The 22073-nt window shown below is 43.0% G+C and overlaps 2 protein-coding genes and 1 long non-coding RNA gene across 3 annotated transcripts in view; 1 reads left to right on the forward strand and 2 right to left on the reverse strand.

The window, feature by feature from the left end:
• The window catches only part of LOC308606595 (zinc finger protein 154-like), a 318213-nt gene that overhangs the window by 52104 nt on the left and 244036 nt on the right, over positions 1 to 22073 (reverse strand). The window lies entirely within an intron of this gene.
• Positions 1307 to 21832, reverse strand: LOC308606070. Its single transcript, XR_014013769.1, has 3 exons — positions 21700 to 21832; positions 18967 to 19086; positions 1307 to 1564 (listed from the first exon to the last, which is right to left on the reverse strand). It is a non-coding gene; the product is annotated as an uncharacterized lncRNA (long non-coding RNA).
• LOC308605687 (mitochondrial import inner membrane translocase subunit Tim8 A-like) lies at positions 12782 to 13087 on the forward strand (the record flags this gene model as incomplete). The annotated part of the gene is made up of 1 exon (XM_081215978.1): positions 12782 to 13087. Exon 1 carries the CDS (start codon positions 12842 to 12844, stop codon positions 13085 to 13087), a length of 246 nt encoding a protein of 81 aa, XP_081072104.1. The 5' UTR covers positions 12782 to 12841.

The following is a 22073-nucleotide window of genomic DNA, read 5'->3' on the forward strand; positions in this document are numbered from 1 at the left end:
ATTTCATCTCAATGACATGTCCCATTTATAAGATAATTTTCTTAAACAGAAAATAAAAATTTGGACCAGACATCCTCTTAGAAGAATGGAGTAACCCTGCACTCAGTGAGAACAGGGCATTTAATTTAGACCCTTCCTGTGTCTCTGCAGAACCTCTATGATCAGGGGAAGTGGTCAATCATTACTACCTGTGACTCACTGGAGGTCATTAAGAGTGGACTGATCCACAACCTAAGCAATGTCATGGTTGTTAGACACTCAGATTTATGCACACTCCCAAATTCCCAGGGAAATTCTACTGGCATATGTTTTTGTTATTTAACTTCATCTTGTGATTCTTATCAAGATTTCTGCTTCTTTCCTTTGTCCCTTATTTTGCTTCATTTTCTAGTTTTGTAACCTATTTTCATCACACTGGTGATATTTTTTACTTCAACCTTAAATAGTATTATAAAAATAATGTTCACTATGAATATTTTGAATGAACCCACTGGTGTATAAAGTTAAACTGAATAATGACATTGATACACTACACTCCTCCTCCCTTACAAAGTCTGCATCCCAGAGAAGCAACACTTCACAACTGGTGAGGATCTCTCCAGACAGAAGTGACAACTTCATACAAATATTCGATAAGATCTTGGAGAACGCCCCCTAACCACTGGACCACCAGGGAATTCCCTCCTTTGGATTTTTTAATTGAAGTATTTATTGTGAAAATCAGTGATTCACATGCAAGGGTACGAATGCAGAGAGGGAGTTCCCTGGTGGTCTAGTGGTTAGGATTTGGTGCTTTCACTGCCGTGACCCAAGTTCAATCCCGGGTTGGGGAACTGAGATCCTGCACACCTTGTGGCACAGAAAGGAGAGGACAAAGGAAAGGAAGGGAAAGGGAAGCAAAGGGAAAGGGAAGGTAAGGAATCAGAGAGATCCTGTGTGTACTTTACCCAGTTTCCCCAATAGTAAGACTATATTATATCACAACAATGATACTGACGTTGATACTATCGCCTGATCTTATTCAGATTCCTCTAGTTGTACTCACGTGTGTGGTTTTATCCCTCTTTTTTTTTAAGTTTTATTTTATATTGGGATATAGTTGATATCCCTCTGGGTTAAGCCACTTTCTTTATCCTGGATATACCATCAAGGCAACAAACAATCTCTCTCAATTTTTCTTCCATTTTACTTTTGATGTTATGGATTTTAAAATTCCATTTTGATTGAGCATTGTTTGTTTAAACTTTATGGAAAATACTTAAATTTGTACAAACTCAAAACTACAACACAAGAAAATGTCATCACTTTCACTCCTGTCCTTCCAATCTGTTAAATCTCTGTCCCTATATTTATACTCTTCTACTTGACTCAGAAAACATGGTATATTTTATACACTGTTCTGGACCATAGTTTTTCACTTAAGAATACATCCTTGTAAGGGAACTCTTGACACTGTTGGTGAGAATGTAAATTGTTGCAGCCACTTTGGGAAACAGTATGATGGTTTCTCAAACTAAACACAGAACTACCATATGATCCAGCAATTCCACTCCTGGGTATATATCTGAAAAAAACCAAAAACACTAATTCAGAAAGATACATGCACCCCAGTATTCATAGCAGCATTATTTACAATTACCAAGATATGGAAGCCATCTAACTGTCCATCAAGAGATGAATGGGTGGGCTTCCCTGGTGGCGCAGTGGTTAAGAGTCCGCCTGCCGATGCAGGGGACACGGGTTCGTGCCCCGGTCCGGGAAGATCCCACATGCCATGGAGCGGCTAGGCCCATGAGCTATGGCCGCTGAGCTTGAGCGTCCGGAGCCTGCGCTCCGCAACGGGAGAGGCCACAACAGTGAGAGGCCCGCGTATTGCAAAAAAAAAAAAAAAAAAAAAGAAGATGAATGGGTAAAGATGTGGGTGTGGGTGTGTGTGTGTGTACACACACACAATGGAATACTACTCAGCCATAAAAAAGAATGAAAACTTACCATTTGCAGCAACACAGATGGACTTGGAGGGCATTATGCTAAGTGAAATAAGTCAGAGAAAGACAAATACTGTATGAAATCACTCATGTATAGAATATAAAAAATAAACTAGTGAATAAGACAAAAAACATTCTTATAGGTAAAGAGAACAAACTAGTGGTTACCAGAAGGAAGAGGGAGGGGCAAAATAGGGATAGGGGATTAAGAGGTACAAACTACTATGTATAAAATAAATAAGCTACAAGGATATATTGTACAAGAGAGAATATAGCCAACATTTTATAATAACTATAAATGGAGTATAACCTTTAAAAATTGTGAATCACTATGTTGTACACCTAAAACATATAATATTGTACATTCTCTCTCTCTCTCTCTCTCTCTCTCTCTCTCTCTCTCTCTCTCTATATATATATATATATATATATATATATATATATCCTGGAGAAAACTTCACAGAGTCAGTTCTACAGCAATGCATTGTATGTGTTCCTGAAAACCACCAAGTTATGAAAAATCCAACAGAAATTCACAAGGCCTATTGAGACCCTTGAAATACCTTCAGTAAAACATAAAAAATAAAATGGAAGCCTAATATATGTGGTAGCACAGTTTGACACGTTAAAAGTTTGAGAAACAAACAAAAAAATACCGTAACGAATATGGTCCTTGACCGTCATTCTATTGTTGGCACACGTGTAATTACAAACACTGGGCCCTGTAATAATTTATTTAAATAGTCCCCATAATTTCTGTTTACTCAGTCTCTGTCTTCCCTGTAACATTTTATGGGGCATATTCTATCCTAACCATAAATATGTCACTTCAAACTTTGAAATTAACTACCCTCAGGTATCTCCATATTCTGGTGTACATGGCCACAGCAAGAATTTCTGTGCTGTCTTGGTTTTCAGACTTACAGCTGTTGTCCAGGGGTTCCATCCTCAGCCAGACTTACAGCTGCTGTCCGGGGGTTACATCCTCAGCAGAGGAGTCGGGTAATGCCCTTCAGTCGGCCCTGCACCTCCTATTCCCTGTACCGCAAAAAGTGAAATCTTTTTTTGGCAAGGCTGAAAGGGCCTTAAATATTGTGTGGGAGACCCTTTCTATGTTCCAGAAATGGTTTAGGAAACCTGGAAGGAACTCGAATTAAGAAACTAGACACTTTCAGGTCTGTACAATTAATGGCCACCACTCTAACTGCTATATGTAAGTTTGCCTCCAGCAGGTTAATATTTCCCACAAATGTTCCCCTGCAACTCGTACTGGAGACTGGGTCCTACTGAAATACTGGAAAACTAAGCATCCAGAAGGCCAGTCCATATTTGCTGGGCCAGACCTCATAAGGAACGACACATGGAACAGAAACCACGCTGTTGAAGAAAACCATGACCAATATCCGAATCCTGGCTGGTTCCAGATCCCCGATACTGACTTCTCTGAATGGGCAGTGAACCCCAATAGATCTTAAGTTGCTTTCAGAAGGAAGTTACGAGAAAGAAACTAAGGTGAGGGACTTCCCTGGTGGCCCAGAGGTTAAGAATCTGCCTTCCAATGCAAGGGACGTGGGTTCGATCCCTGGTCGGGGAACTAAGATCCCACATGCCATGGGCCAACTACGCCCGCGCTCTTTAGAGCCTGTTCACCACAACTAGAGAGCCTGTGTGCTGCAACTGCTGAGCCCACGCACCACAATGAAAGATCCCATGTGCTGCAACTAAGACCCAACACAGCCAAATAAATAAAATAAATAAATAAAATATTTTTTAAAAAGAAATTAAGGTGAATGGTACCAAAGCTCTTGTTCAGTCAATAGGATTGTCTGCTGGCTTTATAGTACTGTTAACCTAACTGCATGCCTGACATTTATGACTGAGGAACTCTAATCTTTTTGGGGTATCTGTGCTCCTAGTGGGATGGCTACAGTGGTGACTTTGGCAAAGTAAAATTCTTCAGAAGGTAATGCCCCAAGGCCAAGCAACAAATAATTAGCTCACTAGATCACCAGAATGAGTGTTCTTTTCTTTTGCTATGTTTCCTCTGTGATTTTAGCCTTCCAGGTTTAGAAGAATAATTAGGATTTCTCAAACATTGGGAAAAACAGGCAATCTTTCTAGATGTTGGCTAAGTAATCTAAAACCTTTTTCTGTATGTAATCATGCTGACCCCTTGGTTGTGTCTGTCATGAGTTTTTTGGCCATCCTGAACTTCACTATGATTATGATTAAAAAAAAAACTTCAGATGTACTCTGGGAAAAAGTTGACTCATTAGCCAAAGTAGTCCTAGATAATCGTATAGCTCTAGATTATATACTAACTGAACAGGGTGAAGTTTGTGCTATTGCTAATACCTCTTGTCATGTATACATTAATGCCTCAGCTGAAGTGGAAACTCATATAGACAAAATCAGGCAACAGACTACTGGCTACAGCAAATATCCCAGAAGTACTGGGTCCAAACTGGTTTCCAGGACTATTTTCCTGGATCCAATCTCTTAGGAAATATATGCTCATGGATCCCATCAGGAATAAGGTCTATATTAGAGGGATTACTTAACTAGGTGGTGTTGTTTTATGCTTGCTAGGATTTATATTCCTTCTTGTCAGAACTCTACTTGCTGTTTGTCTCATATGTTTAAACCCAAAACCCCAACCCATATGAACATAATGGCCCAGAACCAAAGCCTTGGCCTCATCTAGGGAATCATGAGTATTTGCAATCAAATAAGAAACAGTTTCATTCCTCAAGCCCATATCAGGCCTATGCCTCTCTTCTGCAGGAAGTAGCCAGAGTGGTCATTGCCCCTCTTCCCTTAAGACTGAGGAATGATCAAAAGATGGGGGGTGGGGGTGGTGTGATGAATTGGGCGATTGGGATTGACATGTATACACTGATGTGTATAAAACTGATGACTAATAAGAACCTGCTGGGGCTTCCCTGGTGGCGCAGTGGTTGAGAGTCCGCCTGCCAATGCAGGGGACACAGGTTCGTGCCCCGGTCCGGGAGGATCCCACATGCCACAGAGCAACTGGGCCCGTGAGCCATGGCCGCTGAGCCTGCGTGTCCAGAGCCTGTTCTCCGCAACGGGAGAGGACACAACAGTGAGAGGCCTGCGTATCGCAAAAAAAAAAAAGAAAAAAAGAACCTGCTGTATAAAAAAATAAATAAAATTCAAAAAAAAAGGTGGGGGATTGGAACTGTGCCCTATAGGGTTAAAAAACACATCCTGAAACCATGCCCCATAGGGTTAACAGAAATTGGTGACTAACAGAAATTCTTGAACTTGTCTGACAGAACAGGAGATAATACAGCAGCTAGTTAAAAACACCTTGGCTTGTAACACAACAAAAGTGGCTGAAAATAGATGAAACCAATGTGGCCAAACCAAGTATGCACAGAATAGACTTGGTTGTCTGATACATGACCTTCAACTTTACAGGCCCAAATTCCCCCAAACGTTTCATACCAACTCCTCCTGAATTTGCACGTGTCCCTGAAAGCATGTAGCTCCACTGTGCCTGCACAGGATGATTATTTCACCTTTTTGCTGCCTCCAATCACCTTCCCTATACCACTGACCACACTACACTCTTCACCCATAAATGGCCCAAGTTCCCCATCTCCCGAAAGGTGTATTTGGTATTTGTTCTCCAGTCTCCTCACTTGGCTACCTTGTACAAATAAAAATAAGCCCTTTCTCTGCTGCAAACCTCCACATCTCAGTATTTGGCTTGCTGCACATTGGGCAAATGAACCTGGTTTGCTAACATGTTTTTCTTCACATAAAATTTGTTTCTATAAATGCGAAATAAATGAGACTTTATTTTCTCTGAATGAAAATGAATGTTAACTTTTACAACTGAGAGAAATTTAGAAACATACTAGACTTTGGCTAACAATACATGCCCCTCCCCCCCTTTGCAAAACATATAGGAACACCACCAAAAGCACTTACGCATAGCAGCAGCTATCATTCTCAAACTCAGCATCTGGAAACCCATCTTCCCTGTCTTACTGCTCATCACATGCTTGTAGCAAGGTCTTTACAGTGAAACCTGTGAGGTTCAGTGTGCTTACTAGGGGAGAGATGTTTTCATAGAGGGTTGGTAACAGGAGAAAGGAAAATCTCCAGCAGCCCTGAAGCAGGTGGACAAGTGTGGTGATAGCCTCTGGTTCCCTTAACAAATGTCTTTCCTTTCCTGTTTTTGTCTGTTTGTCTGCTATCTGTCTCTCTAAATTTTTTTATATTTCAACCTCAGAAAGCCTAATTTTTTTTTTAATGCTCATTTATTTATTTTTGGCTGTGTCGGGTCTTTGTTGCTGTGCATAGGCTTTCTCTAGTAGGCGAGCAGGGGCTACTCTTTGTTGCAGTGCACAGGCTTCTCATTGTGGTGGCTTCTCTTGTTGCCAACACAGGCTCTAGGCACGCAGGCTTCAGTAGTTGTGGCTCATAGGCTCTAGAGCACAGGCTCAATAGTCGTGGCACATGGGCTTAGTTGCTCCATGGTATGTGGGATCTACTCATTGTGGTGGCTTCTCTTGTTGCAGAGCATGGGCTCTAGGCACGGGGGCTCAGTAGTTGTGGCTCAAGGGCTCTAGAGTGCAGGCTCAGTAGTTGTGGCACACGGGCTTAGCTGCTCCACGGCACGTGGGATCTTCCCAGACCAGGGATTAAACCCATGTCCCCTGCATTGACAGGCGGATTCTCGACCACTGTGCCATAAAGGGAAGTCCCGCCTAATTATTTCTAAATCTATGAATCTATAATTTTCATAGATTTCCTGAAATACATTCCTTAAGAGAATGTGAAACCTATCTGGAGGGAAAAAGAAAAAGCTACTAACCCAATTGTTGTTTGCTGTGAGAACAGTGGCTGCAGGTGTGGAAAGGGGGGATTCTGAACCCTGGGTAAAGGTTTTGAAATGCCATGATCTCATCTTTTTGCTGCAAGGTGGTTAATCACTTCATCTGTAATTGCAGTAATAGTGTCTGCAAAGGGATTTGAGATCATTTCTGGAAAACATTTGTGAGTTATGCAACCACTGAAAGCTATGAAAAGTGATTAATAAAGATATCTTAACAGGAGAGCAGAACAGATAGGGAAGAAATTACTTTGGAAATAAAAATCCTAATGGAAAAGGGGCAGAAGACACTGAAATCTAATAGCTGAGACAAGAAAGAAAAACACTGAGCACATCCTATCCATCGTTCTTAGTCAATTCAGCGTTTGAATGCAAAGTATGACTTCTTTCCATTCCTGAGAACCCTTGAAGGTATTGAAACTGATTGGGTGAGACAGGAATGAGCAGTGTTGGAAAACATAGCAAACAATGTTACAAATGAACAGGAACTTCCGGTTTTCATGTTTGTTCAGTGCTTCAACATATATTCATTGTGTACCTTGTCAGGCACATTCCTTGATATATATGAGTGCACAGAACATGGTAAGTAAAAAAATGCTTCCTCATGGAAATTGCATTCTGGTTAAGGGAAACACACAACAAGCAATGTGCTAAGTTGTTAAATTACATAGTATCTTAGACGGTAATAATAGGTCTTAGGGAAAGAGAAAAGAAGAACCACATAGAGTGAAGAAAAGTATAGGGAGTAGGGAAGCATTGCAATAGTAAACTGGGTCTCCATAGTAGGAGTCAGGTGTATATGAAATTTGAGGAAATAATTAAGGTGGTTAGTGATAAAGTCTTTATTCCTTCCCAAACGTTATATATTTATTTTCTTGATTTATTTCACTAGAGAGAAACACCAATGTAACAATGAATAAAAGTGCATAGAGCAGTTCACAATGTGCTGGGAAGTATTTTATAAGGCACAAAGAGGCATGACATTTGCAGTAGCACTTTTGTAGAAGCATTTTATAAGATAAAAGAAGATCCCTTCTGTATTACTTTGATTTCCCTCTCCTCTCCATCTCTCTCTCCTCACACATACACCAATTAAAAAAATAAAACAAAAAACACGCTGGAAAAAGTATTTTGAACTGAATAGAAAAAAACACTCAACAGAATAAAATTTGTGAGAGGTTTCTTTTTTGTTGCATTCATTCATTATTTTTTTATGTTTATATTAGGTTCAGGTGTATAACATTGATTCATTATTTTTGTGCATTATGAAATGATCACCTCAGTAAGACCAGTTACTATGTTTGAGCACTGGTTACAATATTATTGACTATATTTCCTATGTGCAAATTACATCCTCATGACATTCATTTTATATCTGGAAGTTTCTACCTTGTAAACTGCTTCACCTATTTTGTCCATCCCCTCAGCCCCCTCCCCTCTGGTAACCACGAGTTTGTTCTCTGTATCTATGAGTCTGTTTCTGTTTTGTTTGTTCATTTGTTTTGTTTTTTAGATACAACATAGAGGTAAAATCATATAGTATTTCTTTCTCTGACTTATTTCACTTAACATAACACCCTCCAGGTCCATCCATGTTGTTGCAAATGGCACGATTTCTTATTTTTTATGGCTGAGTGATATTCCATTGTGTGTGTTATACATAGATAAACACATATACATACCACATCTTTATCCATTCATCTACTGATAAACTTAGGTTCCGTCCATATCTTGGCTATTGTAAACAATGCTGCAATGAACATAGGGGTACATATGTCTTTTCAAATTAGTGTTTTTGTTTTCTTCAAATTCCCTGAAGTGTAATTGTTCAACCATTGATAGTTCTATTTTTAGATTTTTGAGGAACCGCCATACTGTTTCCCACAGTGGCTGGGCCAACTTACATCCCCACCAACAGTGTTTGAGGGTTCCCTTTTCTCCACATTCTGGTCAACACTCGTTTCCTTTTTTAAAAATTTATTTTATTTATTTTTGGCTGCGTTTATTGCTGCATGCGGGCTTTCTCTAGTTGTGGTGAGCAGGGGCTACTCTTTGTTGCCGTGTGTGGGTTTCTCATTGCAGTGGCTTCTCTTGTTGTGGAGTGCGGGCTCTAGGCACATGGGCTTCAGCAGTTGTGGCTCACAGGCTCTAGAGCACAGGCTCAGTAGTTGTGGCGCATGGGCTTAGTTGCTCCGCGGCATGTAGGATCTTCCTGGACCAGGGCTTGAGCCCATGTCCCCTGCATTGGCAGGCAGATTCTTAACCACTGCGCCACTAGGAAGTCCTGTTGTTTCTTTTTGATAAGCCATTCTAACATGCGTGAGGTGGTATCTCATTGTGGTTTTGATTTGCATTTCTGTCATGTAATGAAGTTGAGCACATTTTCATGTGCCTGCTGGCCATCTGTATGTCTTCTTCAGCAAAATGTCTATTCTGCTCCTTAGCCCGTTAAAAAAAATTTTTTTTAAAATATGGAGTTCTATGAGTTCTGTATATATTTTGGATTATCAACCCCTTATTGGATATATCATTTGCAAATATCTTCCCCCATTCAGTAGGCTGCCTTTTCATTTTGTTGGTGGTTTCCTTTGCTATGCAAAAGCTATTTAGTTTAATGTGATCCCACTTATTTATTTTTGCTTCTGTTGCCATTGCCTGAGGAGACACATCCAAAAGAATATTGCTAAGACTGATGTCAAAGAGGTTACTGCCTATGTTTTCTTCTAAAGAGTTTTTGGTTTTGGGATCTTAAATTTAAGTCCTTGGGGCTTCCCTGGTGGCACAGTGGAAGCCACCACAATGAGAAGCACACGCACTGCAACAAAGAGTAACCCCCACTCACTGCAACTAGAGAAAGCCCGCGGGCAGCAACAAAGACCCAACGCAGCCAAAAAAGAGCTACTTATGACAAACCCACAGCCAACATAATACTCAATGGTGAAAAGCTGAAAGCCTTCCTGCTAAAATCTGGAACAAGACAAGGATGCCCACCCTCACCACTTCTATTCAACATAGTATTGGAAGTCCTAGCCAGAGCAATCAAACAAGAAAAAGAAATAAAAAGTATCCAAATTGAAAGGAAAGATGTAAAATTCTCATTATATGCAAATGACATGATACTATATATTGAAAACCCTAAAGACTCCACACAAAAACTACTAGAACTGATAAATGAATTCAGCAAGGTAGCAGGATACAAGATTAACACACAGAAATCAGCTGCACTTCTTTACACTAACAATGAAATATCAGAAAGGGAAAGTAAGAAAACAATCTCTTTTAAAATTACATTAAAAAAATTAAAATACTTTGGGCTTCCCTGGTGGCGCAGTGGTTGAGAATCGGCCTGCTAATACAGGGGACATGGGTTTGAGCCCTGGTCTGGGAAGATCCCACATGCCGTGGAGCAACTAGGCCCGTGAGCCACAACTACTGAGCCTGCGCGTGTGGAGCCTGTGCTCCACAACAAGAGAGGCTGCGATAGTGAGTGGCCCCCGCTTACCACTAGATAAAGCCCTCACACAGAAACGAAGACCCAACACAGCCAAAAATAAATAAATTTTAAAATGTGGGGTTAAAAAAAAATTAAAATACTTAGAAATGAACCTGATCAAGGAGGTGAAAGACTTATATGCTGAGAGCTATAAAACACTGATAAAAGAAACTGAAGATGATTCAAAGAAATGGAAAGCTATCCCATGCTCTTGGGTTAGAAGAATTAATAGTGTTAAAATGGCCATACTACCCAAAGCGATCTACAGATTCAATGAAATCTCTATCAAATTACCCATGACATTTTTCACAGAACTAGAACAAAAAAATTCTAAAATTTATATGGACCCATAAAAGACACGGGCTTGAACCCGTGTCCCCTGCACTGGCAGGCAGATTTTTAAGCACTGCGCCAGGATTGCCAAAGCAATCCTGAGGAAAAAGAAAAAAGCTGGAAGCATAACCCTCCCACACCACAGACAATACTATAAAGTTATAGTCATCAAAACAGCATGGTACTGGCATAAAAACAGACACATGGATCAATGGAACAGAAGAGAGAGCCCAGAAATAAACCCACACACCTATGGTCAATTAATTTTCAACAAAGGAGGCAAGAATATACAATGGAAAAAAAGACAATCTCTTCAGGAAGTGGTGGTGGACAGCCACATGTAAATCAATGAAGTTAGAACACTCCCTCATACCATACCCAAAAATAAACTCAAAATGGCTTAAAGACTTAAACATGAGACATGATACCATAAAACTTTTAGAAGAGAACATATGCAAAACATTCTTTGACATAAACCGTTGCAATGTTTCCTTAGGTCAGTCTTCCAAGGCAAAAGAAATAAAAGCAAAAATAAACAAATGGGACATAACCAAACTTATAAGCTCTTGCACAACAAAGAAAACCATGAACAAAACGAAAAGACAACCTACGGACTGGGAAAAAATATTTGCAAACAATGTGATTGACAAGGGCTTAATTTCCAAAATATACAAACAGCTCATACAACTCAATAACAACAACAAAAAACAAATAACCCAACAAAAAAATGGACAGAGACCTAAATAGACTTTTCTCCAAAGAACATACAGATGGCCAATAGGCACATAAAAAGATGCTCAACATCACTAATTGGTAGAGAAATGCAAATCAGAACTATAATGTGGTCACATGGGTCAGAATGGCCATCATGAAAAAGTCAACAAATAAATGCTGGAGAGGGTGTAGTGAAAAGAAAACCCTCCTGTGCTGTTGGTGGGTATGTAAGCTGGTAAAGCCACTATGGAGAACAGTATGGAGGTTCCTTAAAAAACTAAAAATAGAGTTACTATATGATCCAGCAATCCCACTCCTGGGCATATCTGGAGAAAACGCTAATTCAAAAAGATACATGCGGGCTTCCCTGGTGGCGCAGTGGTTGAGAATCTGCCTGCCAATGCAGGGGACAGGGGTTCGAGCCCTGGTCTGGGAAGATCCCACATGCTGCGGAGCAACTAGCCCCGTGAGCCACAAATACTGAGCTTGCGCGTCTGGAGCCTGTGCTCCGCAACAAGAGGCCGCGATAGTGAGAGGCCCGTGCACCGCGATGAGGAGTGGCCCCCACTTGCTGCAACTAGAGAAAGCCCTCTCACAGAAACAAAGAGCCAACACAGCCATAAATAAATGAATAAATAAAAAATAAATAAATAAATAAATAAAAAAAAAAAAAAAAAAAAAAAAAGATACATGCACCCCTATGTTCACAGCAGCACTATTTACAATAGCCAAGACATGGAAACTACATAAATGTCCAACAGATGGAAGGATAAAGCTGTGATGTGTGTATATACACACACACACACACACACACACACACACACACAATGGAATACTACTCAGCCATAAAAAAAGAATGAAATAATGCTATTTGCAGCTACATGGATGGACCTAGAGGTTATCATACTAAGCAAAGTAAGCCAGAAAGAGAAAGACAAATACCATATGATATCTCTTATACGTGGAATCTAAAATATGATACAAATGAACTTATTACAAAACAGAAACAGGGGCTTCCCTGGTGGCACCATGGTTAAGAAGCCGCCTGCCAATGCAGGGGACATGGGTTCGAGCCCTGGTCTGGGAAGATCCCACATGCCATGGAGCAACTAAGCCCATGCGCCACAACTACTGAGCCTGCGCTCTAGAGCCCTCGAACCACAGCTACTGAGCATGCGAACCACAGCTACTGAAGCCTGCGCGCCTAGAGCCTGTGCTCCACAACAAGAGAAGCCACCACAATGAGAAGCCCGCGCACCTCAACAGAGAGTAGCCCCCGCTCGCCACAACTAGAGAAAGCCCGTACACAGCAACGAAAACCCAATGCAGCCAAAAATAAATGGTAATAAATATTTAAAAATCTTAAAAAACAAAACAAAACAGAAGCAGACGTGAAGGTTGGTGAGTTGGTGCGGAGTTCGCCTCGGCACGCATGGCCACACTGGGATGGATTCCTCCTCATCTTCCTCCGCAGTGGGTTTGGGCTCGGTTGACTGGCAGCTGCAGCATTTCATGGAGGTAGAGACTCAGAAGCAGCGCTTTCAGCAGCTGGTGCACCAGATGACGAAACTTTGTTGGGAAAAGTGCATAGACAAGCCTGGGCCAAAGTTGGACAGTCCGGCTGAGGCCTGTTTTGTGAACTGCATTGGGCGCTTCATTGATACAAGCCAATTCAACTTGAATCGACTGTAACAGACCCAGAAGTCCAAGCCAGTCTTCTAAAAAGCCGTTCTGACTGACCTCAGCATTACCTCTTTGGAAAAGGAAGGTAGTTCAAGAAATGAAGAGCAGTTGATGGGATGGTTGAAGAAAAGGCTATGGGGGGATCGGCTCCCACCTTTGTTACTCTTGGGACATCCTGTCATCTGAGAATGATCAAAGACCAATTTTTGTGTGTGGGGGTGTTTGAGGGTCAAATGTGTTTGGGGTTGTGTTTTTTAATGCTAATCTTGGGAAAACAAATGACAGATGAATGAAAAATTCTACTAGATGTATATTACTGTATGTGGGATGAAGCTTTTCTCATAGTCCCATTAACTGTTCCCTACAATTTTAATAGTGGAACTGCTCTATAATTTGATAGTGGGACCACATAGGTAACAATCTATTTGTGTGGATTTGTTTCATATTTCTAGAGAGATTGACATACATCTTTGTGTCTCTCAGAAAGGCAGCAGTGGGGGAAGAGTAATTTGGTACTTGACTGTAGCCCTCCTTATCTAGTGTTTGACTATCAGTGCTGGAAAAAAAGATGTATGGAATATTCATACAGTACATTTCACCTTTCTAGATTCTCTCTCTCCCTTATACTGTGATTCACTTATATATCTATATATAAAGTACAGTCTTGAGCTAGTACAGGTAGCCTGAGAGTCTAGAGCCCTGTGGTTAAAGGAATCTAGCCAGTGAACATAATTCTCATACTAAACTGCCACAAGGAAGAAGTTAACTTACCCTGTATATTGGGGTCCAAAAAAATTTAAAGATGTGCCTAAATGAAAAAATAAGTTATAAAGATTTAGGCCACTCAAAAACTAACAGCAGTTTCAGGTAGAGGTGCATGCCTAATGTAAATCAGCATAGTTTCCATTTAGTGCGTTCTTTTAATCACTGAAATAAAAGATTCTACAAGAAAAAAAAAAAAACAGAAACAGAAACAGACTCACAGATACAGAGAACAAACTTAAGGTTACCAAAAGGGAAAGGGAGTGGAGGGAGGGATAAATTAAGAGCTTAGGATAAACAGATACAAACTACTATATACAGATAAACAACAAGGTCCTACTGTAGAGCACAGGGAACTATATTCAATAATCTTGTAATAAACCATAATGGAAAAGACAAGAGTAAATGAGGTCAGCAGGGAGTCTCTTGGGTTGTGGTGGGAGAGGTGGGGTTGGGCTTTGGATGAGAGGAGGTAGAAAAAAGGTGTGACTGGTGTAGAGTCAGCACATGCAATACTGGAGAGGACGCAGGGCATGTGACTTCCACACAAGGTCAAAACCTGTGTTCCTGTTTTATCGGGTTGGCCAAAAAGTTCGTTCAGGTTTTCCTGTAAGATGCTACCGAAAAACCCGAACCAACGTTTTTGGCCAACCCAGTATTTTGTAACTCTTGCAGTTTTAGGTTTTTCTGTATATGTCTATGATCCATAGTTATTTAATTTTTATAAGTTCTCTTTGCATACCCAATTGCATACCCAACTGCTACCGCACACTGATCTAACAAATCATTCTTTCTATACCAAATTGCTTTTGTTCCTTCACTGAAAAACAACTGATCAGTTGTGTGTATGTTTATTTCTAGACCTCCTATTCCCTTACATTTATTTATTTGTATTTACACTAGTACTTTCTTATTTCCAGGTTGTTTGGCTATTCTTGGTCCTTTGCACTTGCATTTACATTGTAGAATCCACTTTGCAATTTCTATTAAAAAAAAAAAAGAGCTGGGCTTCCCTGGTGGCGCAGTGGTTGGGAGTCCGCCTGCCGATGCAGGGGACACGGGTTCGTGCCCCGGTCCGGGAAGATCCCACATGCCGCGGAGCGGCTGGGCCCGTGAGCCATGGCCGCTGAGCCTGCGCATCCGGAGCCTGTGCTCCGCAACGGGAGGGGCCACAGCAGTGAGAGGCCCGCGTACCGCAAAAAAAAAAAAAAAAAAAAAAAAAAAAAAAAAAAAAAAAAAAAAGAGCTTACCGAGATTCTGACTTGGATTTCACTTAACACATAGATCAATTTAGAAGGAAATATTGAGTGTTACAATCCATAAATGTGAGATATCTCTCCTTTTACTTGGGTCTTAATTTTTTTTTCTCTAATTTTTAAAATTCTGTTTACCCATCTTGCATGTATTTTCTACATCTGATGGTATGCTAAATTTTAATTGTACTGACTATATTTTCTTATTTTTTTGTATTTTTCCTACTCTGGCCTTTGGGGCCTTATTCCTAGCGAGGCTATCCCTCTCAGAGCTAGCTAATTCCGGCAGGTAACAAATCCCTCCCCTATAAGCATGCTTGTTATACAAAAACCGACCAATCTGGAGCCCGCACTCCCAACCATAACCTTATCAAACTCACACACCAAACCAATAATCCTCTCTGCCCTATACCGTACCTAGCTCTGGTATAGGTACCTAGCTCTGGTACCTATACCAGAGCTAGGTATGGGACAACTAGGGTCCACCCTTCCAAAACGGAGCCCGCTGAAAAATTTCAAACTGTCTTAGTCTTATAGGTCTGCTATAACAGAACACCATAGACTGGGTGATTTATGAAGAACAGACATTCATTTAACCCAATTCTGGTGACTGGAAGTCCTCCGATGCCATAAAGGTGCCTCATGATTGGGTGAAGGTCCTCTTCTGGGTGGCAACTAGGGATGACCCCTGAAGCCCAGAGTCTGCCAGAATTTTTCAAGGCTGTGAGCCATGCTCTTCTTGACCTGCCTCCTGAGCAGAAGGTGGAGGCCCAGCATATGCAGCCCAGTATGACATGCTGTGCTTCCTGTTTCTAGGGAACCGTGTAAATGTCCCTCTTCATAATAACTTCCATATCTGCATGTCTCACAGTGCATGATTAAAACAAGTCCCTGGTACATTTCAACACAAACATTTGGGGCGGGGAGGGGGGATCTGAAGTTCTCAACTGTTTACTGCTATAGCAAATAGAATGGCTTCTTTTATATGGATCTTGAATTCTTCAAGCTTCAGATACTCAGTCATTCTAGCAGGGTTTTTTGGTTAATGTTATGTTTTGTTTTTTATTGACGTATAGCTGATGTACAATGTTATATAAATTACAGGAGTACAATATAGTGATTCACAATTTTTAAAGGTTGTACTCCATTTTATAGTTATAGAATATTGGCTATATTCCCTGTGTTGTACAATATATCCTTGTAGCTTATGTTGTACATCACAGTTTGTACCTCTGATTCCCCTACCCTTGAATGGCCCCTCCCCACTTCCCTTTCCTCACAGGTAACCACTAGTTTGTTCTCTGTATCTGTGAGTCAGCTTCTTTTTTGTTATATTCACTAGTTTGTTGTATTTTTAAGATTCCACATATAAGTGATATTATACAGTATTTGTCTTTCTCTATCTGACTTATTTCACTTAGCATAATACCCTCCAAGTCCACCCATGTTGTTGCAAATGGCAAAATTTCATTCTTTTTTATGGTTGAGTAGTATTCCATTGTATATGTTTATTCTGGGTTATGCTTTATTTGGAGATCCCATAGAGTTTTCTCCATAGATCAGTTTTAATTTTTCCTTAACAATGTGAGTAATTTTACTTTTTATTGCCTCATTATTGTGACTATAACCTCCATCTCAATACTGAATAGAAGTCTAGTTTTATTAAAATTTCCAGTATAATATTGAACCAAAGTCTTGCTTAATTTGGCTTTGTCTTATTTTTCTACTTTTTTAAGGGACAACATGCCATTAAGTTGAGGCCATTCTTTTCGCACATGTGTTTGGTCTATAAATTTAAAAATTACAAATAAAAATATAGGTATTTACTCCATTAAAAAAAAGCTTCACAGTGAAATCTAGACTGGTATTTGAACAATATTCAGATATCACAGCCGAGTCAAGTTGATATATAAAATTAATCATCACAAGTCCACCTCTTGTCAACTTGGCACCATACAAACTTAAACCACTCCTTATCTCCAAATAAAGACAACAACGAGGTCATGATACAACTATACTGTGTACAACCAAAAATACAATAACTCTTTCTTCAGAAAGGAGACAGATTCCCTGGGTAACATTTACTCTCCTCCTTGATATCCTATAACCAAATACTATGATATAAATTTAACAATACTTAAATACTGTGATGTGAAGTCAACACATCTTCTGTTAAATGACAAGGGGGTGAAAGAAGGAAGAAAAAGATATTGGCTGGGGCTTCCCTGGTGGCACAGTGGTTGAGAGTCCACCTGCCGATGCAGGGGACACGGGTTCATGCCCCGGTCCGGGAAGATCCCACATGCCGCGGAGCGGCTGGGCCCGTGAGCCATGGCCGCTGAGCCTGTGCGTCCGGAGCCTGTGCTCCACAACGGGAGAGGCCACAACAGTGAGAGGCCCGCATACCGCAAAAAAAAACAAAACAAAACAAAAAAGATATTGGCTGTACACATTCATGACAAAAATTAGGAAGAAATACGACATTACTGATTACTATCCTCACTTCTGTTAATGGTCACATGAGCTAAGTAATATGTAGCTCTTCCACAATCCATTCCATGTTCCTTTTATCCTCAGCAGCACCTCGAATGGTCATTTTTTTTTTCTTTCTTTTTTTTTGCGGTACGCGGGCCTCTCACTGTTGTGGCCTCTCCCGCTGCGGAGCACAGGCTCCGGACGCACAGGCTCAGCGGCCATGGCTCATGGGCCTAGCTGCTCTGCGGCATGTGGGATCCTCCCGGACTGGGGCATGAACCCATGTCCCCTGCATCGGCAGGCGGACTCTCAACCACTACGCCGCTAGGGAAGCCCTCAAATGGTCATTTTTTATTCCCTGGTGGGGTGACCAAAGCATTCTTTCCTGAAGGGTCTGGGCCATGAGTTGTCCTGCCTGAAGTAGGTTGTGGATAGTTTTCCATTGACTTTACCATAGATCATGACAAGACATCTTAAGGGATCTCTGCATTCCAGACACACACTTCCTTTGTGCAAGTAGCAGAGGGAAGTATAGTCCAATTTGCACCTGATAATCACATTCAATCACCAGAGCCAGCACAGTAACTCTTACTTTGCCTGTTGATTCAGAAGCATGTGTAGCGCAAAGTGGCAGACTGGAAGTGTTACTCTCCAGGACAATGGAATCATTCTACTGCAGTAGTGAAAGCACTCTTCCCTTTGCTACTAAGACCTCTATACAATCAGTGCTTCAGGAAGACAGGAAGCAAAAATTTTCCCTAGTGCCTCTCTATGGATAACTGTCAGTGGTACCACTCACATATCTACCCCTTGATTCCTGGACACATCAATCCAGGCTATGGGACAAATAGTCCTATTTGTTGTTCGATGATTCAGAGCCTATACAGCTTCCTGGAGAATCTTTCCCTGGTCCTCCAAGTATTGCCACATAACAATCTGCCCAGGCCACAGGAAACATGTGAGGATTATGTAGACACCAGGGACCTTTGAACCGAGATTGTGCTGTTTAGGAAGATCCCTGGGTGGCACTGATGACAAATGCCATGTAGCGGTCTGCCTGACTCACCCTCTCTTCTGAGAATAGCCCTGCTAACTGGGCTGTGGGGACACCTGATGTCACCAGGCTGGGCCAGTCAGCTTCCCTCCTGTGGAATCTGGAACAGGGACCTCAGACTGAGGCCCGAGGGTGCCGGGCACTGGGATGGGGGCTGGTGTTCAGAAGGACATTGTTTCTTTCCCACCAATCACTGCTACAGACACAGGGAGACCAGGCAGGAGAAGGGACCAGAAAACTGCAGGACCTGTGGGGAGGAGGAAAGGTGACTCCTGTGACCTTCCTGATCAGCCCAGAAACAAGGCAGGTGGGGTCCCCCACAGGTGTGAGAGCTAAGCACTTACCCAGTGAGACCAGGAGCCCACAGATCTCCAGCATCACCTCCTGGTACAGAGTCCTCTGGTCCAGGTCAAGTTGTCCCCACTCTTCTTGGTCACAGCCACATTCTTAAAGGTCATCACCACCTGGAGAGTCAAACACAGGTAGTGGTGTTGGCCTTGTGCACTTAGATGGGATCAACCCTGTCACTCTTGCTGATGAAGATGCAGAGAGACCCAGGCCTGAATCACCGAGGCCTCCGGATCGCCAAGTTCTGTGTTGGGCTCAAGGGGGAAGCAGATGCAACCTTGGGACATAATGCAATTGTGGCTGAGAGAAAAGCCTCCCTGAAGGAAGTCACTGGAGATGACACAGACAGTGTCACAGTGACACAGACAGTGGTGTTCCCTGAGGACTGGGGAGAGACGGTAAATGCTCTGGGAAAATGTTCATGATGATAATTCCAACAATGGTAACAGTAAAGTGATAGCACCTAAGCCTCCCTGGTCCTCACAGTGCACCTGCCCCAAGTTGAGACCTTTACACAATGAGATCCCTTGCTCGGGAGCCAGACTTCCAGGGTTTGAATCAAGACTCTGGAATTTGACACTTCCTGCCAGTGCGACCACAGGGAGGACATCCCATCATTTCTCTAAGCCTCGATTCTGCATCAATACAACAATCAGTCCCACTTCACCAGGCAGTTTGGAGAACTAAAGAGAAAATGTTTACATGGCAGATGCTGGACTGCCTGGCACAGTTATGTGTTCAATGTATTTTGTGACTCTTACTAATCCTCCCACAGCCCATGAGGTAAATGCCATCATCACCTCCGTGTCACAGCCAGAGGTCTGAGCCCCAGGCAGCTCTAGAAGATCAGCCACAACCTCAAATTTAAGGAGCAGAAGTGGGAATTGAACATCCAGTAAAAGCAGGAACAGAGTTGCCAGAAGATTGGCAGGTGGGGGCAGGGGTATCTTAGCCAGAATTATTATAAAACAGCCAGGAAAAGACTATCCTAAGAGGTGACACTGATGCACAGGAACGGTGAGATAGCCCTGCAGAGATCTGGGAACAGGGCCCCAGACAAAGATAAGTGCAGGTTGAAGCTGCAAACTGGGCAGGAGTTTTACAAGTTCAGGACTGCCTGGCCGTGTGCGGTGAGTGAGGGAAAAATGGAGGGAAAAAAGCTTGGGGGTAAGCAAGGGGCAGTTCAAGTAGAGAGAGTCCTGTGGGCCATAGTTGGGAGAAAGACTGTATTTATTATAAGTGTGAGGCAAACACCTGAGGGGGAGACCCGTTCATTCACTGAACCATTTGTTGAGTACCTTTTATAAGCCCAGGCTGTTGTTCTAGGTCTTGAGCAGCAACAGGTGCTCACGCTCGGGGGCTAGGAAGAGATCCTAAACAAGCAACTAAATAAATGAAGAAGACAATGTCACAGGGACCCAAAGATTCCAAAGTCAAGAAAATAGCGCAAGATGACAAGAGGTTACAGTCTGCTTTCGACAGGGCACCACGAAAAGACTCTTTCAGGACAGCACACTGGAGTGAGTCTGATATAAAGTGAGGAAGGAGGGCTTCCCTGGTGGCGCAGTGGTTGAGAGTCCGCCTACCAATGCAGGAGACGCGGGTCGGACCGGGAAGTTCCCACATGCCGTGGAGCGGCTAGGCCCGTGAGCCATGGCCGCTGAGCCTGCGTGTCTGGAGCCTGTGCTCCGCAACGGGAGAGGCCACAACAGTGAGAGGCCCGCGTACCGCAAAAAAAAAAAAAAAAAAAAAAAAGTGAAGAAGGAGCCAAGTGAATGGGAAGTTAACAAATAAGACAAGCCCTGACAGCGATCAGGACTATGATGAGGGTACTCAGGGCCACGGCTATGGAGTTACCCAGGACCTCTTGTGTTTTCCTGTCCAAAGGGACACCACACTCCTGCACACTATCACCACTTACCATATGTAACGGAACCTCAAACAGGAAAACAGATTCAGTGGGAAGCCAATTCCACTGGCTGTAAACTGGAAGACAAATTCCTTGGCCTTCTGGGCGCACTGCCTGTCCTGACACCTTGTCTGTCCTAGCAGGGCTGCAATCCCCAAGCTGCTGCAGGCTACTCCTGCCTCTTCCCCACCCCAGCCCTTATCTTTGTAGAGGTTACACAGCTGGGAAGCCCAAGGGTCAGATTCCCCCAGGGATGAGCCTATAACATCAACAAAGGCTCAGGAGGCACCTCCGTGGAAAGAGAGCCAGAGCGATGCTCCCTGCACCGTGCTGGACGCGGGGGGATACACGTCACCCATGTGCTTTTTCTAGTTTCCTCAAACCCAGTTGGAGGAACTTTAATATTCCTGTTTTGTGCCCGAGAAAACAGAAACCAAGGGCAACAGGGAAGGCTGCTCAAGGTCCGAGACTCGGGAAGGGGCGGGGCCGCAACACACAGAAAGGTCTCCGGACTGTGCGGCCTGCGCTCCTTCCTGCGGGTCCTTCCACGCCAGCGGTATGGGGTCAGGGGGATTCGAGAAACCACATCTCTCCCTACCACACAGCGTCCCACTGACTGACAGAAATGGGACCCTCCGCGTGAAGCCCCTAATCTGGATTCTCACCCGGAGCACAGCGACCTCATCCCGAGGTTCCGACAAACAATGCCCTGGGGAGGACAAGGTGAGGACTCACAGGACACCACCATCCTGCACAGCAGCGCGCCTCGGCCACGTGGGTGGGGTCCGAGCGGGCGTGGCCTGGCGCACCGTCCACTCACCTGCGCCGGGGTCACCAGCGCCGCCATCGCACCGCGGGGAGCGTAGGGCCACGTGAGGGCGCCGGAGACCGGTGGGTCCAGCGGGCTTAGCTGACCCTCCCCCAGGTCTTACAAAGGCACAGGTGGGCCCTCCTGACTGTCCTCCCCGCTCCGTCCCTAAGTCCCGGGAAGAGCTTGTAGTGGGTGGGGACACACCAGCCTCACCACAAAGAAAAGCCCGCTTCTCCGGCGCAGGAAGTCCCGCCCCTGACGAGAGCCAGTAACGCCCCTTTTTCTGTGACGCCATCAGTCCGGCCCTCACAGCCATCCCGCAAAGCACAGCCTGCTGGGTAGTGCAGTTCTTTTTTTAAAAAATATTTTATTGGGGCTTCCCT

The sequence above is a fragment of the Mesoplodon bidens genome (assembly GCF_964165515.1).
Source record: "Mesoplodon bidens genome assembly, chromosome: 18".
NCBI classification, from domain to species: Eukaryota; Metazoa; Chordata; class Mammalia; order Artiodactyla; family Ziphiidae; genus Mesoplodon; species Mesoplodon bidens.